At 40.2% G+C, this 16,848-nt stretch overlaps 2 protein-coding genes and 1 long non-coding RNA gene across 3 annotated transcripts; 1 reads left to right on the top strand and 2 right to left on the bottom strand.

Moving 5' to 3' along the window:
* Position 1: 1 nt before the first annotated feature.
* On the bottom strand, positions 2-3,531 carry kdelr3 (KDEL endoplasmic reticulum protein retention receptor 3). The gene is made up of 5 exons (XM_032587736.1): positions 3,160-3,531; positions 2,695-2,795; positions 1,437-1,595; positions 1,076-1,328; positions 2-990 (listed from the first exon to the last, which is right to left on the bottom strand). The coding sequence occupies exons 1-5, from the start codon at positions 3,248-3,250 to the stop codon at positions 947-949; spliced, it is 648 nt and encodes a 215-aa protein (XP_032443627.1). The 5' UTR covers positions 3,251-3,531; the 3' UTR covers positions 2-946.
* A 2,365-nt stretch (positions 3,532-5,896) lies between these two features.
* Positions 5,897-8,512, bottom strand: LOC116736002 (uncharacterized). The gene is made up of 2 exons (XR_004342469.1): positions 8,202-8,512; positions 5,897-6,702 (listed from the first exon to the last, which is right to left on the bottom strand). It is a non-coding gene; the product is annotated as an uncharacterized LOC116736002 (long non-coding RNA).
* A 663-nt stretch (positions 8,513-9,175) lies between these two features.
* Positions 9,176-12,838, top strand: kcnj4 (potassium inwardly rectifying channel subfamily J member 4). Its single transcript, XM_032587392.1, has 3 exons — positions 9,176-9,258; positions 9,355-9,480; positions 11,010-12,838. The coding sequence occupies exons 1-3, from the start codon at positions 9,176-9,178 to the stop codon at positions 12,622-12,624; spliced, it is 1,824 nt and encodes a 607-aa protein (XP_032443283.1). The 3' UTR covers positions 12,625-12,838.
* The last annotated feature ends 4,010 nt before the right edge of the window (positions 12,839-16,848 follow it).

Raw genomic sequence — 16,848 nt, 5'->3', positions numbered from 1 at the left:
GTTGGTTTGAGTCTCTGAATCAAGATGGATAACCTTTATTACAAAGACGCGACGCGTTGAAAGGAAAACTCGCAACAGCGTTCTGTTGATCACATCAAACACTTTCATCTTAAGAGCACTTTGAGACTGGGCAGTAGTGCGAATGTTTCTGAAAACAAAACATGACCAGATCTTTGAGTAAAGAGAATTCCTCGCGTAATAAAAAGAAAAAAAATTGGGTTTCTGATTTCTTTGACTAACACTTTTGAAATTAAAAAAGAAACGAGAAAGTTTAGCTACTGCAGCTTCTTTGGCTTTTCATAACACGATATGATTTTAAGCCCTTTTTTTTACCCCTTCCCCCCCAACAACAACAACAAAAATTACACAAGACAAGGTAAACAAGAAATAACCGTAACAAACTTGGCAATAGTAAATACAGTAAGTTATTCAGGGAGTGCCTATGAATCTGTGAGAAAATAAAACATTGGGTTTTCACATGTAGGACTGGACGTTTGGTGATGTTTAGTTTAAAGCTGCGGTCTACCTGAGTGCTCAAAACACCTGCTGGAACAACCTAAAAGTTTGTTTTCATGCATTCGACATTCAAGACTGTTAGTACAAAAACCAGGCTAGTTATTTCGAAGAGCTTCAGAATCAAAAGCAGTTTCTGAAAAGGAAATGTTGAGACAAAAAATACACACTCTGCGCGCTGTAATCTGTAGAGAGCCACGGCGTTCACCGGCGATGAGCAGAATGACACATCCGTAGCGCATTGTTGCATACGCACTTATACGATTATGCACGAACACAGACTTAAAGTACCAGTCAAACAAAACAAAAAAAATCTATTTAATTTTGGTCTACAAATATAAGACCTTTAGTCCCTTTTCCTAAAGTACAGCTACAGGGAAAGGCAAAAGGATTCTGCCGCGACGCTGGACTGTGGCAGGCACTGACGTAAAACCTAAACAGGGATCGGCAGGCTCATCTTCCCTCTTCCTCGGAGAACTGCAAAAAGAGACAACAAACCGTGAGAACGCACCCTTTTTCCCTCGGGAGACAGGCGATTGAACTAGGCGTGCGATTTCCTCACCCCTCGTGACGTAAAGGTAAAAGAAGTCGCAGTAGAAAATGGTCTGAACGACTCCGGACACGATGGCGATCTGGTCATAGAAGCCCTCGGTGTGGTAGCGCCACACCCAGTTGGCTATGTACAGGGCCCTGTAGAGGCCGAGGAAGAACAGGTAGTGGGTGGTGATGGACTCCGCCTCGCCCGTCTTGGTGATCATGAAGAGCTGGGGCATTATGGCGACGGACTCCAGGAAGATGGAGAAGGTCCACAAGATCTGGAGGAAAGATCGAGGAGAGGGAAACATGTCCGTTTCTACCTTCACCACATAAAAAAAACCAAAAACGAAAGAGTTTCCAGGACCTACGGACTCGTATTCGTTTACCTCTAGTGGAGTGAAGGCATAGTTCTCCAGGAAGGACAGGCCGATCACCGGAACCAGCAAGAACTCCACTCTGAACGTGTCATTCTCTGAATCGTACGAGTTCCTGAAGCGCATGTAGATCAAATACACCGTAGCATAGGACAGAGCCAGAAACACCACCTGGGAACAGAGTCAAACAATGATTACAGATACGACCTTCAACTCATCACTTGCTGCTTTGCACAAAGCTACCTGCTTTGCATCACTACTGCGGAAAAGAGCTGCTCAACTCATTGAATTGCTAACATATGAGGTAGCTGATAGTTCATTTAAACTCTGTGTGTCAATCCTTTATTCAGACAGTTCCCTAACTGTGGGAAATTGGCCAATACTTGCATAAGAAACCGATCTTCTCTGATTGATCTTATCTACCTCCACAAAGGTCTGAAAATCAGCCACTGTCCTCTTTCGCTCTGCCGTGAGAGCGAAAGAGGACAGTCACGTTCACCAGGTCACGTCTGCATATGCATTGGTATTAATAGTCACCCCACTGTCGCCAACTCAGTCATTACATTTAGCAACCTTTAAAAATAAAAGCGGTACCGGCCAAAAATTGGAAATCGGAATCAGCAGGTCAGGCTTTTTAACGATCACTGATCGGCCAGAGAACTGCAATCATAGTAATGACATTTTCTGAAGCACTAAATGTTGGGCTGTTTGATGTTTTAGACGTTGCATCGACATGTTGATGGAGACGTGTGTGTGTGTGTGTGGGGGGGGATGAAACTCTTGTAAAACGTTGTGTGCATCTTCTCCCCACCAAGCCTACGTATGGACTTTGCTTCACAGTCCCCTCAAGGCTGCAGTCATCCCCATTTCTTATGCACACCTCAGTCACACTCTTTTTCCATCCACTTAGCTTCACATGCTTGGATTCAACACTCTATAAACAGCCAGCTTCTTTACGCAAATACGTCTTTAGTCTCATTGTGTTGAGTGTCTGCTGGACGGTACTCTACCCTGTGACGGTGAAGACCGTAACGTTTTACTCTCTGTATTTTTTTTTTTTTCTATTGGTCTCATGCAGGTTTTTGTGAAACGAACACAAATAAATGCTTGAAATACATCACGTTACTCTAAATTTATGAAAATGAACCTGTAAATGTGCAAAAGGGAAAGTTACAAGTGGCTCACCTAACGGAGAACAACACTGTTACTTAATCCCCACACCTAATCTTTGGAAGAAAGGCCATTAAACAGTGTGAGTTCTCCAACATACCTTCATGACTGTGTTGTAGGCTGAAATGTAGACTGTGAATAGGTCAAGGTACCTGGTGGTAAAAACAAGTGCAAACAGCACCTGAGACTTCCCAGAGATGCCTACGAGACAGAGGAAAGCTTGATTATGAGCAGCAGTGGATAATAGCACCTTCAAGCTAATTATTAGCATTAACAGTCGACGTAATTGAGTGTAATGATAACCCCAGCGTGATAAAGTAGGCGGAGCACTGTTTGTTGACACTGCCACGTAGCCTTTACACACATACAAGTAAACGTAACTGCAACCATAACTGTGCAAACGGCAACCATAAGATTAGTATTTTTTTAGTGACTACAAAAGGCTTTATGGTGAGCATGCAAACCATCAGGAAATTAAGCATTTACACTGCAAACACACACACGCCTACAGCGACGCCGTACAGTTATACACAGCAGGAAATCAGTGATTTCTGAGGGAGCTTACCAGCACAAGATTTGGACCTCCATATCTTCATCAACAGGATGAGAATAGCCACCAAATGGGACACGTCACCTGCCAGCCGAAAGATGTTCATACTGTCGCACCTAAAGTCTTCACAGGCCTTCAAACTCCCACAACACTGACTTCTGAGTTGTTGACCCACAAAGGGAAAATGAGCTCGGAGCAGATTAAGAGAGGAAAAAACAAGCTAGCAGCTTCGCAGTTGACGTTAGACGGCTCTGTTGGCCGCTTGTCTGAAATATGCGTATGTAAACAGGTTAAAAAAAAAAAAAAAAAATCCGCAATTTCCCCGAACAGACTTCTGGCATGAGAGAGCAACGATGGTTCCAGAGGCAAGCTGGGAAGAGGAGGTGACGTGGCTGTCAAGCTAGCCCGATTAGAATCTGACAGTTACGTCGTTTTCTGTCTGTGCTTTCAAAATAAAAGTGCTTATTCTCGGTTCAGATTTAACCCATTTAAAATAGCAAAGAAAAAGCCTCATACACGCGTTTCACTCAGAGACAAAAACATAAGCTGTCGTTTTGTGGTCATTTTAAGCTAAATTCTTTGTGTGTTTTTGGGCAATGAAATTGTCAACTTTTATTTTGAAAGCTCATCATTTTATACGGATTTCCTGTTGTTTTTTCTTACTTTGTGGAACTTAACAATCTAGAAGAAACGGCAATTTAACCTGTAAATCTTTAATAAAGCAGCAGGTGGCGAGAAGCTACCGCCAGGAAAATATAAGGATTAAAAACATCTCTTATTCAATAAATTAGAATATACGTCTCGTTCGTCAGATTAAAAGTACATTTTGAAAATAACAAACTTTAAACAGGTAGTTTGTTTTTTATTTTGGTTTTATGTATTCTAATTTTAAATGACATGTTTTCGTTAACTGTAAGTGGAAATCCTAATGAACAGAACTAAAGATTTTCAAACATCCATTTGTGTGTAGCTAATCTATATTCACTTAGTAATAAAGTTTCGGAAATGGACTTTTCAATAATATTCAAATTTATTGACTGAGTCTGTCCATCCATAAACAAAACATTTGAAATATCTTATGATTTCAAATATATATATGTAATTTTATTTATTTTTTTATTTATTTATTTATTTTACAAATGTTTGTGTTTTTCTCAGACAATTGAAAGCAGCACATGTGTCTCAGAGGAAATCCTAGACAGAGCTGACCCATGTGAAGACTGCCACAATAACCGTGAGCTGAGCAAAAGGTTATGGGAACTAATCTGACACTCAGGCCTGATTAGAAGCTATTTATACAGACACACAGCATGGTGAGTGTGCCTGACTGGTTGTGTTTTCCTCAGATGATGGAATGTGGGCACGTTGGTTCGTCTTATTTACATTTTTTGCAGAAAAAGATCCAGTTAGTTAGCTTTTAAACTTTTTAAGCTGGCTGTGACACTTCCCCCATCGAGGACTGTGGATATGTTTGAAGCTGCCTTGTACAAAACACACTACAACCACAAATAAAAGAAGTTGTAATTATTGTAGTGGAATTTTATGTAATGGATCAACTCAAAGTTCAGAATGTGGAAGGAAAAAAAATACACTCAACCATTTCACTGATATTTGTCAATCTTCTAGAGTATGTTTCTATCAGCTTTTTATATCATGAAAATGAAATCTATTTTGTGATTAGGGGAAAAAGCAAATTCTTTTATTTCATTATGTGATACTGTGGAGAGATTACATTTTAGACAGCTGAGTTTTGGTAACTCAGTTGTTTTAGGAAAAAAAGCCAAAGAAGACTAAACGGCAAGCTGATCCCCGCTATGCTGGATCTGAAGATGTGGACTGTGATTTTTGCACTCCACAGAGATGAGAAAAAAATCCAGCAGATGATCCAGGACAGGGAGGAAGATGTGAAGCTGCTTCCAAAGGAGGCCATCAACCGCGCTGCTGATAAAACAGTGGAGACGCCGAGCTGATCCGTCTCCTCCAGAAAAGAACTTCTGAGGTGAAGCAGCAGATCAGATCCCAGCAGGAAACTGAAGTGACTTGAGTCAAAGATGTTCAGGAGAAGCTGGAGCAGGAGATCACTGAGCTGAAGAGGAAAGACGCTGAGCTGGAGCAGCTCTCACACACAGAGGATCACAATCAGTTTCTCCTCAACTACCCCTCACTGCCAGCACTCAGTGAGTCTACACACTCATCCAGCATCAACATCCGTCCTCTGAGACACTTTGAGGACGTGACAGCAGCTGTGTCAGAGCTCAAAGAGAAACTACAGAACGTCCTGACAGACACATGGACAAACATCTCACTGGTGGTCACTGAGGTGGATGTTCTACTGTCTGGACCAGAACCAGAACCAAAGAGCTCCAGCATGTTTGGTCAGCTGGTTTTACTGCTGTATGTGCTGTACAATGGTTGCTGGAAATGACAAACATTTTGTTGTTGATTTACCACCCAGAAATCACCTGGCGCATTCTTGTTGGTTGTACAGGAGGCTCCACTTCTGCTTTTCGAAGACGCACGGTTGTACAATTGATCTGTTTGCAGCCTATTTCAAGTGCGAGTGTAAATGTTGCGTTTACAGCAGCAACTATTTTGTGTGTGTGTTTTTTTAAATTTATGATCTTCAGCAAAAATCTAGCTGAAGTGACACGTTTTCTTGTCTTTCCCACTTTGAAGAGTGCATAGAAGGCCTCGGTCTCATGTGAAAACAGGGAGTCACAGACTGCTAAGTGAAAGTTTGCAAACACAGCAATCAACTCAAAAAAGGTTTATTACAAATTATGAGAAAATATTTTGGTATATTCATTTTACAGAGTTTGCAAGAAGAGATAAGGCTGACAGAGAGGATTTTGTTCAAACAATAAACTTATTATTATTATTTTATTTTATTTTCCCCACAGAATAAATGCACTTCTACAATAAAGAATGTTTTATTCTTTCCCCACATCTTTACCTGGGGTGCCTGTAAGTAAGACGGATGCTCAGACAGGGAGGAAGCTCCTGATCGTCTCCTTTCCTCTCCGTCTCCCCCTCCCATCATGCCCTGCTCTGATTGACGCAGCACTTCCAGTCTGTTCTGTGAGTTCACACAGCACAGTAGAGTAGACAGGATTACAATCAGTGAAGGAGGAAGAGGAGGACAATGAAGGATTAAAAAGACAAACACAACTGGGATGAAATAAGAGATGTGCAACAAGCGTGAAACTAAAAGAAGAAACTCAAAAACTGGAGGAATAAAGGAAAATTACTAAAAAAGGAAGAATATGGGAGCACCGCCCTGACAAGTGAACGTGAGGTTAAAAAAGTGAGAGAATGAACAAGGAGGATAAAACACATCCCAGCAAAACAACAACGACTGAATAGCGGGGTGAGTAGAGCTTTTGATCAATTCACAGCCTTTTTTTTTTGATAATCAGAAGATGTGCACATGAGGGAACTTGTGTTTTACTTTAGATGTTTGCATTTCAGCAAATTGTTCACACTTTATAAGCTCAAACACAAGCCGACAAAGTTGGAGTGCCTGGTTTTCGTTCAGAGTGAAGCCGGTGCCTCTGCCACCTTCAGAAAAGAAAAGGAGGGAAAAGAAATCAGTCTTATTATTAATTAAAAATGAAAAAAGAAGAGAAATCACTATTATTATGCGATTAAAAGTGGTCAGATTTAGAAATGTTTATAAAGCAGAAGTGTTAAAAATTACATGAATGAAAAGCTTTTAAGGCAAAGAGGGAATGGTCTAAAATCAAAAATATGAACTTAGTTGAGTTGATTGAATCTACATCTTTATTTCAAAAAGGCTTTTTACCCCTCTAACTGTTCCCAAAAAGGTTGAGAAACATGACAAAGACCCACGCTGTCACACAAGGGATAAAAACTCAAGAGGAGGAAAGTTTGCTGTCATCAAAACAACTAAACAAGTTTCCTAAGTACGCTTTTCTGTCCTGGAAAAATGTCTGTGTATTTATGATCATTTTCAAGATAACCTATTTGCATAATTATGATCACACATTAATGTGTCTGAGCTACTGCTGGCCACTGTGCCAAATAAAATAGGGAACAATTATTAATGTGCCAATCTTTCTGAGTTCGACTAATTTTAATAAAATCAATCGGAGCAACACAAATGCAAAGGTAACTTTCTATTTAAAGCCACTCAGGAAACCTTTGTTCTATAACTTGCCACTGAATGTGTCAGGTAATAATTCAAACCTTTTCCAAGACAGTGACTTAATTTCCTCCTTTTAATGACCTGCATGAAGACTACTTTGCATAATTGCTTCTCTAAATGTCATTTGGCAGGAATGCCCCCCTCAGGGCATAAAACTCTGCTGTCCATATTGTGCGAGTCGTGCTTTTTTCTTCTTTTTTCGTCTTTTGAAAGCAGTCTTCCACTTCTGTCACCAAGTACTTTTGTGTTTTTAAGAAACCAAAACAGAATATTTAGTTGAAAAACCTCTACATTGGTGGGAAGTTCTCCATCTTTAAGGTCTTTAAGAAATTCTAATGGCTGTAATTTTTTTTTTTTTGCATAAATGTTTCTTTACAAAAGTTCAGATTGCAACAATAGTGTTTATTGACATCAACCTCTTAAGCCTTGTCCCAGATTTTTGATTGGACTGAGGCCTGGACTTTGATTGAGCCATTTAAGCACATGATTAAAAATATCAACCTTTAGAAGCTGGTAGAATAATTCCTTCCAGACTTGCTTCTGGAACTGCAGCGAAAGATGGTTCTAGAAAGGGTCCATTTAAGCGCGCCAAATACAAATGCATGCCACACATTTCAAATGTATGCGTGTTAGAAAAATTCAAACAATCCTTCAATTCTTTTCTTCTCATTACAACATTATGTACCATTTTGTGTTGGCTTGACACAACAAATCCCGATTTAAAAATATATATATAGTGAAATGTGAGACGCTAAAATAAAAACATGTGAAATGGGTGTTTAAGGACTGTGTTTTGTTGTGTGTTTTTTTTAGCTTAATTTCCATCTAAATGCAAAACTGATCTGAACTTCATGGAGGAATGTTAAATGTTACACGTGTGCAGCTACATTACCCCATCTACGTTTAGCAAACCACAAAGAGACGTTCCCCAGAGCGAGGTGCTGTGACGAGATAATCCTGTCTTCACTGTTTATGCAGAATAGAAGGTCAAAGGAGTTCACAGAGCCTTGATATATTTTACATGATTGGATCAAAATGAAATCTAAATCCAGATTTTAGTTCACTGATTGAAATACCTGGCAAGCCTGCAAGGAGAAGCGGGGATGGATGGATGGATGGATGGATGGATGGATGGATGGATGGATGGATGGATGGATGGATGGATGGATGGATGGGTGGATGGATGGATGGGTGGATGGATGGATGGATGGATGGATGGATGGATGGATGGATGGATGGATGGATGGATGGATGGATGGATGGATGGATGGATGGATGGATGGATGGATGGATGGATGGAGCGAACACCAGTCAAAATCAAACCCAACATGTTCAGTTGATAAAACCCAAAATTCTAGAGAAATACAAATGACAAAAAGTCATGATTTGGAGTTTTACAGTTGTGTGAAATATAGTAATTTAAGATATTTCGTGCTGTATCTTTAAGCGGAAAGTTAAAATTCACATGACTGCAACTAGCAATCATGCGGCTGCTAGTTGCAGCCACCTAGAAATCCCTACACAATTCCACTTGATTCTCATCTCCATCTGGGTTTTCTCCCATTGAAGTGGATTCCTATAGTAGAATTTCAGCCAGACCAATCAGAAAATTGGTCATCGTTCACAAGGAGAAGTTGTGAACGATGCACTGTTTTTCTGCACTGTTTTAGTATTGTAGTCTGCCGTAGTTTTAGCAGTGGTAGTGGAGGAAGTAATCGAAGCCATTCAGTCCACGTTGGCCATGCTTTCAAATATTGATAACAATAAGAGCCATTTTGTTTGACTTGGGCCTTTTATTTTCACAGTCGAGGATGATTGTTTACATCTTAAACTTTATACTGTCAAGCTGGATTATTACATACGTCAATGTTAGCAATTGAGCGAAGTTTCAACTTCAACTTCAACAGAGGAAGCAAACGTTTCCCAAGGACCAACCATCCAGACCCTCTGTAGAAAGCAAAGTGTAGAACAAGGGGCTGGTTTTTACCGAGCTACATTGCAGCTATTCTGATTCTGAATCTCATTCATATTTTGCTTTTGTTTAGGTTCCTAAACTCTTTGGTGGCTCTTCAGATGCACCTCATCAGCCACGGAGACCTAAAGTCTGGGGGTACAGCGCAGTCTGTCATCCCACCGCGGCCCGTTCACAGCAATGACAGGCGCCGTGGGAAGTAGATCCAACAGGTGTGTAACCTCCATCCGGGTAGAAATGGCCTCCACCTTTAGGCTTTGTTTGACTGACAGTATGTTGTTTTTAGTTGTTATAAACCCTTCTACTGAAGCTGTGGCTGTCTCACATTGTACTGTGAGAATATAGAGGGCTTGTTAATATGGCTTGGCCAGGTGAGTCAGCCCCAGCTCAGGGGTATTTACAGCAAGAGGATCTTCAGAAAGGCCAAGGCCACCCTAAATTGTCCTGCATGTAGGCAGGCAGAGATCTACGTCAGTTACTCAGCTGAAACGGATTCACAATGTTAACACAGAAAGTTCAGCATAACTGGGTCTAAAATGTTCTACACTCACAAGGTTCTGATTGCTTACGTCTTCTGTCTCGGGGTTTTGTATGGGTCTGCCAACCGAGTATTCATTGACTTTGCTAATGGATTATTTCCCTAACCACATTGATTATGTGTCAGTGGGTAAATGGATGATCAACTGGGAGCTTTGCCATTTGCCTACATATGGAAGTGACATAAACACGCGTCACTCTGAAAATAGGTTGTCAGAATGACACTGATTCAAATCTAATCCTGTAATCTGATGACAGCAATCCGTCTCAGATCGCTAAACTGAACTCACCTTCCCAGCAGGTAATCCTCCAGGAGAGACAGGTTACTTTGGATGAGCCACTCTGTCGAACAGTAATTTGGCAAATTTGAGTGGATTGTGTCTAACTAAGCGATAACTCTGTGCTCTATCTCTCCATTTGACTGTGTGACATGCGGTATGTTTCCCTGCATGTTGCTATGAGATTCTTTATGTTTCCTAAAACATAATCAGGGATCCCAAAGATAAGTGATCTTTGATCTTTAGTTCTTTGTGGTATCTGATGCACAGATTATTTTCTGCTGACTCCAATGTCAGTACATTGTCCTATGAAGACATTTTAATTTTTGTACTTGTACTTATGAAGTAGTGTAACCACTCTTTTGTAAGATTTTTCTCTGCAACTTGAACTTCACAGTTGCAAAGCACACATACTTCTGCATCAAAAATATCTTCATGATGTGCTTTCAACTGTTTTGTGGTATTATTCTGTTTTCAGCAAATGTCAGGATAAGTGTGTAATGTGTTTATGCATTAATCTGTAACATACAATGTGGATGAAATATTTATGCACCCTTACCATGGGAATGTACTGTATGTCCTATTAATTTTGAGTTTTTAATGATAAATTTGGGCCATTCATTTTCAAGTGTATGAGTTACTTAGGAGCATATGTTTAATAAAAAAAAACAAAAAAAACCATAATAAATTCAAACTCCTGGTTTTTTTTATTCTATCAAATGGTTTCTCATACAACCACTTGACCTCAACAAAATAAAAACTCAAATGAATCCTCAAAGGTCCCAAAAGAAAGTGACATTCATGCAGATGCTTGAGTGTACTTTAATTTTGTAATCGTTCCTCATTAGAACATTATTATTGTTGTTGTATTTTATCTATACATATAAAATATTCAATGTTAATCCTTTGACAGGTACAGCATTGTGTCAGACATCATACCGGAGGAAGAGCTACAGAAGATTTCTAGCCTTGCGCTCTACAACGGTCACGGTTCTGCCAAGGTGAAGGAGCAGAGCGACGCAGAAAGAGAGGACAGCAGAAGGAGGCCCGGAGCCTCCACTGTCGTGTCCGGCTCCAGCAGACAAAGAGGCATGAACAACTACAACGGGAAGGTCCTGACCAGGGGCTCCAGCCAAGTCCGGAGCCGTTTTGTGAAGAAGAATGGGCAATGCAATGTGGTGTTCACTAACATGGAAGACAGGAGTCAGCGCTACCTCGCCGACATCTTCACCACCTGCGTGGACATCCGCTGGAGATACCTACTACTTATATTCTGCACCAGCTTCCTGATCTCATGGCTGATCTTTGGTGTAATCTTTTACAGTGTTGCCCTTGCACACGGGGACTTTGTTGAGCCCACTAATCAGAAATCTAATGTGCTGGTGGCAGGAATGTATGGAGCCTCCTCTGGGCACACAGTCGGTGGGCAGACACAAAGGATGCCCTGCATACTGCATGTTCAGGGCTTTGTTGGGGCGCTCCTCTTCTCCATGGAGACCCAGACTACTATTGGCTACGGCTGGCGCTGTGTTACAGAGGAGTGTCCTCTGGCTGTGTTGACAGTGGTTATACAATCTATTGTTGGTTGCATCATTGACTCCTTCATGATTGGCACCATCATGGCAAAGATGGCGCGGCCAAAGAAGAGAAACCAGACACTGATGTTCTCCAAAAACGCCGTCATTGCTCTTCGCGATGGCAAATTGTGCCTGATGTGGCGAGTGGGCAACCTGCGGAGGAGCCACATCGTGGAAGCTCACGTCCGTGCGCAGCTCATACGATCGTATGTCACAGCTGAGGGTGAGTTCATCCCTTTGGAACAGATGGACCTCAATGTGGGCTATGACGAAGGCACGGACAGGCTGTTTTTAGTGTCTCCGCTGGTCATAGTCCATGAGATAGACAAGGATAGCCCCTTGTACACCTTGAGCCGAGCTGATCTGGAAGCAGACGACTTTGAGATTGTTGTGATCTTGGAGGGGATGGTGGAGGCCACAGCCATGACCACGCAGTTCCGTAGTTCTTACCTCGCGAGAGAAATCTTCTGGGGTCACAGGTTTGAGCCAGTGATCTATGAGGACCGGGACCGCTACAAGGTAGACTACGCGCGATTCCACAATACCTACGAGGTCACGTCAACGCCCCATCTCAGCGCAAAAGAGCTCGATGAAGCATCGAGCCGAGCATCCTCCACTGCATCTCCTGCATCAGCACATAGGTCTACGCTAGACTTGATCCCGCGGTCTCTGACCGCCTTCTGCTATGAGAACGAGGTCGCACTGAGCTGTGCGGAGGAGGAAGAGGAAGACATATTTGACTCCACACAGATGGTAGGGAAGGACAGGGCAGAAGAGAGGAGGACTTCTGTTGACTTTCAAAGTATGTTTCACGACACAGCAACCATAACCTCAGGCAGTCACAATGTCATGTGTGTTCTGGACATGGACAATAACCAGATGGAGTTTGACATCCTACAGACTGCGATTCCCCTTGATCCAGTCAGCTATAAGAGTGAGCAAGAGGCCTAAAGAGTGGGAGCTTGGGTCGTTTGTCCAGAAAGTTGGATGCCTGTTCAGCTTACATCAGCAAGAACAAGAGCTGAAGCTCATTTTGCCTTTCCAGTGTTTTCTTTCTTTCTTTTTTATTGTTATTGTCTTTTCAGGTATTGTGTTAAAATTTCAGCAGTATCGTTTTTCCAAGACTGCAGTGCTTGGAGGGCCATAGTGATCAAGAAGACTGATTCAGCATGTGGACAAAATATCTCTGATGCTGAGGCTTTAGTTCATAACCAAATGAAAGCACAAGCATGTTAAGACCAAGAATTTAAAGTATACTTTAGAATGGGTGTATATTTCGCATGGTTCAAAATTACCTTTGTATAAAATACTTTATTTGAAATGAAACTAAAAGATTTTAGAAGAAAGCAACTGATTTAGTTAAAATTTCTCTGTCTTGTACTGAAAAGCTTACAATTTCAGGGGGAGGTTCTGAGTACATCCCTGAAGCAACTTAGCCATTTCAGGGCATTCTCTTAGTGTAGCAGATGGGTTTATTTGCATTTCTTAAATCAACATTTCAGGTTATTCTTCAGTGGAGTTGTGTGGAATAATTACGACCAGTCACAATTTCACCTGGAGCAGCCGTCAGAGCGATCTGAGGAACTCAGATATTCTCATGTGAGAGTCAAGCGAAAAGCAACTTATATATTAGCCAGCTGAAGCAATGCTACATTAAAATCACACACCAGTTCAGATGGATATAATACTTAGATATTCTTCAGTTTTGTTTCTTCCGTTTTGTTGGACACTGATTATCCAGTTAGCCTCAAATCTGCCAACCCAGACCTCAACAACCAATATGGCTGCCATGTGTTTCACACATAGCAATTGTTGCAGTGGTAAAAAGTCAATTTGCTCTTTTTCTCTCTTGCAATTTGTTCTCAGTAAGTCACTTGCCATTCTTAGCGCTGTACATATTCTGCTGTTGAACGCTTTGCTGTAGTGTTTGTCATTGCTTGTATTGCTAATAGTAGTTAGCTTCAGGTAGGAATTATTATTGTAAAGCATTACAAATATCTTTGTAATATGTTGTATGTGTGCAGTATCAGAACTATTGCTATTTATGCCTGATCCTACAAACTCCTCTGGCTGCTGTCTAGTGCAGGGAAGTTAATGACTGCTGCTAGCTACTCCACGGTGCCCCACACAAAACAAGTAAACAAACTTCACAACTAAGACAGCTTTTTTTTACTACCTGTTTTGAATTTTTGCAAAAAACCCCCGCATTTCAAATGTTCAGTGCTTAAATTGACATTTATGTAATATAAAATGTAAACTAGATTTCAGATTTTATAAAGACGTAAATAAATTGATTTTCTAGGATTGAAAATAATCAAAGTAGGAGTTTTTTTGGTTGATTATTCGCTTGGATGCAGATATAATTATGTTTTTCCAGCTGTGTTTCTAGTGAAGGTGTGATGAGAGAAGCAACACTCAGAAGTGGCTTTAAGTTGTATTTGTGCTGCTGCTGTTTGCCAAACGTCTGGAGTTTGGAAACGAAAGGCGGAGGAGTGCCTCTGATCCCATATGTGGGTAATGTGGAGAACAGGGCAGTTTAAGTGTACTTGGTGTCTGTGATGGCAGGCAGGGTGAAAGGTCGCCCCGAGGCCCGAACAGGAAACAAAAGGGATGAAGGCTGCTGGTACAGTCATCAGAGATGTTCAGCATGTCACTGGATTTGCACAGAAAGGATGAATTCAAGAGTAACTGAATGTCATGGGAAGTGCTTCGGTATGAGTTGGTGCAATGATTGTATAATAGATGATATTACAGGACGACAACTCTTCTTAAAGGGACAGGATGACGAGAGGTTTGGATGCTATATGTGATCTAAATCCGATTTTAGCGACGTTGTGTATAAATGATTGCTTGTTAAGGATCAGAAGTCATTCATATGGTGTAACACCAAACCACGAAAGCTGATTTGCTTTTGAAAACGTAAAAAAAAAAAAAAAAAATTAAATCATTAAAAGAAAGTTGGAAAAGAAAAACAAAACATGAAAGAAGTTATGTTTGAGATTTTGGTTATTTCAGGATGTCTTTACAAGCAGCTCATTAAACTACAAAAATATTTGAAATTGAGTTTTCCCACTTGTATGGAAGCCAATAAAGGCTAGCGGGGAAAAAAATTAGAACACCCTATGAAAGAACTGTTGGAATAATGTATGAAATGAACTATTTGAACACAAGCAGTGGACGTTAACCAAATGTAGAAATTTCACACCAACTGTGAAGCACGGAGGTGGAAGAGTCATGGTTTGGGGGCCATTTGCAGCGGCAGGATCCGGTCATGTAGGATCCACCAGGACTTCCATCATGCAACAGGAACATCTGTGAAAACATGAACGGTGAAACAGAAGTGTGGCATAAAAATGACCAAAAATTAACCTTAACCAAAAGAGTTAAGGCAATGGAAAGTCAAAACCCATTGCATTGAGATTATTAAAATGCTGTAGAGTAAGTAGCTTGTCATGGTAGCTACAAGAAGACAGGGTGTTCTAACTTTTTCTTTCTCTAGAATATATAATTTGTTGACATCTCTTCCATTTTGCAGGTAAATTCCATTGAATTTATGCTGATTTGTAAACAATTTCCTGAAAATGTACTCTACCCAAAAACTGCATTCAGTCACTGTGGTAATACTAAAATTCTAATTACTTTCCCTTTCCATGTAAGATTTTTTTTCTACTTTAAAGGCAAAATGTTGTTTTAAATGATCAAGTTTCTGTTCACTCGTGCAGCAAGCAAACGTAGCATTGCCGCTTTACAAGAGACAGACTGTAAATTGTAATCTCAAAGAACTGATTTTAATCCTTCTCAGAATTGTAACCACATTTTTTCTTTTCTTTATAGCAATTGTATGTCGATGTATTGATTGAAGGAAAGTATCAACACCCAAATCTGAGTAAAAGATCTTAATAGAATGTATTTTTATAAATGTAAAAATCCAAGAAAAAACTTTAAGCAGAAACATTTATCCTTAAATTGAAATAGGCACACTGCCAGTCAAAAGTTGTTGTTGCTGTTTCTCTTTTTTTTATTATAAATGACAGACCTAAGTTTATCAGTCTGAATGCCTGTGTTTATTTATTTTATCATCCATATTTTTGTACTACATTCATCATTGACTGGACAAGCAAATTAGCAAAAGAAGAAGAAACAGGTTTAATTTTTCCCCCCCACCGCTTCTGTCGCCCTCTTAGGGTGGCGCCCTGAGTGGTGAGCCATATCCCATAAATCAGAACCACTTCTGATTAAATTTATAACTTCATTTTATGTTTAACTTTCTGCTTCCATAAGATGAACTCTAGAAAATGACAAAAAAAAAATGTTTTGAGCTGTATTACTTGACATGTGCACAATGGAAATGCATATCTAGATAAAAAATGTGTGTTTTTTTTTTATCTACTTTGCTACCAGGTTCTTCCTGAACTGTAAAGCAAGCAGATTTTTTCGCTATTCCTGTTATTTCAATTCCAGTCTCTTCTTGCAGAGAACATGGAGCATAACTGAAAGAAATGTATTTTATTAATTTATTTTAGGAACGCCTGAAATACAGAGCACTTTACTTTCCCTTGTTCATCTTTGACGTTGTTAATAAATGTCTATGTTATCCTATCGATTTGTTCTTTTTACAGTAAGTTTTGCTGAGATCTTTATGCTATATCCAACTCCAGCCACTAGATGTCCCTGTGGAGTTAGGAAACACACACAAAAAAAGATCAACATAACCTCAAAACCGGTTGGAGAAAAATACTTTAAAGCACTTCTTTATTTGCAGACTTTTCACTTTTCATTTAAAAAGTATTGCAGACTAAACTTTCAACAGCTCCCCTTCCTTTGCATTGACCGCACAATAAAACACTAAAGTTCATTTAGACGACAATTTATAATCTAAAAAGAAAATAAGAGACTGGAAGGAGAAATGAAGCAATGAAGGAAACAAGTAAGAAGGGAAAGGCATCATAAGGAAGGTAACATGGATGAGGTGAAAACTACGTCTATTTCTGCTTCCACTTCGCCAAAACACAAAGAAACTTGAACTCTTTAAACCACTGAGGGCGACATTGACTGGGACATTTTCATTGGAGTAAAGAAATCTGCTTTGTTTCTGATTTCTGAACAGTATGCTTTTTTACGCCATTAAAGACAAGTTTGTACTCATGCATAGTTAGAACTGAGATTTTCTCTTGA

This window comes from Xiphophorus hellerii, chromosome 16, assembly GCF_003331165.1.
Source record: "Xiphophorus hellerii strain 12219 chromosome 16, Xiphophorus_hellerii-4.1, whole genome shotgun sequence".
In the NCBI taxonomy this organism is placed as follows: Eukaryota; Metazoa; Chordata; class Actinopteri; order Cyprinodontiformes; family Poeciliidae; genus Xiphophorus; species Xiphophorus hellerii.
Note: the sequence above shows the minus strand (reverse complement) of the source record. Positions and strands in the feature narration are given on the sequence as shown.

Excerpts from the sequence above, each read along its gene's own strand:
- kdelr3 (XM_032587736.1), bottom strand. The coding sequence starts at position 3,250 with ATGAACATCTTTCGGCTGGCAGGTGACGTGTCCCATTTGGTGGCTATT. Across the intron at positions 2,796-3,159 it reads GAGGTCCAAATCTTGTGCTG|GCATCTCTGGGAAGTCTCAG; the intron begins GTAAGCTCCCTC and ends TCTGTCTCGTAG. Across the intron at positions 991-1,075 it reads TTACCTTTACGTCACGAGGG|TTCTCCGAGGAAGAGGGAAG; the intron begins GTGAGGAAATCG and ends CTCTTTTTGCAG.
- kcnj4 (XM_032587392.1), top strand. The coding sequence starts at position 9,176 with ATGTTAGCAATTGAGCGAAGTTTCAACTTCAACTTCAACAGAGGAAGC. Across the intron at positions 9,259-9,354 it reads ACCAACCATCCAGACCCTCT|GTTCCTAAACTCTTTGGTGG; the intron begins GTAGAAAGCAAA and ends GCTTTTGTTTAG. Across the intron at positions 9,481-11,009 it reads AATGACAGGCGCCGTGGGAA|GTACAGCATTGTGTCAGACA; the intron begins GTAGATCCAACA and ends ATCCTTTGACAG.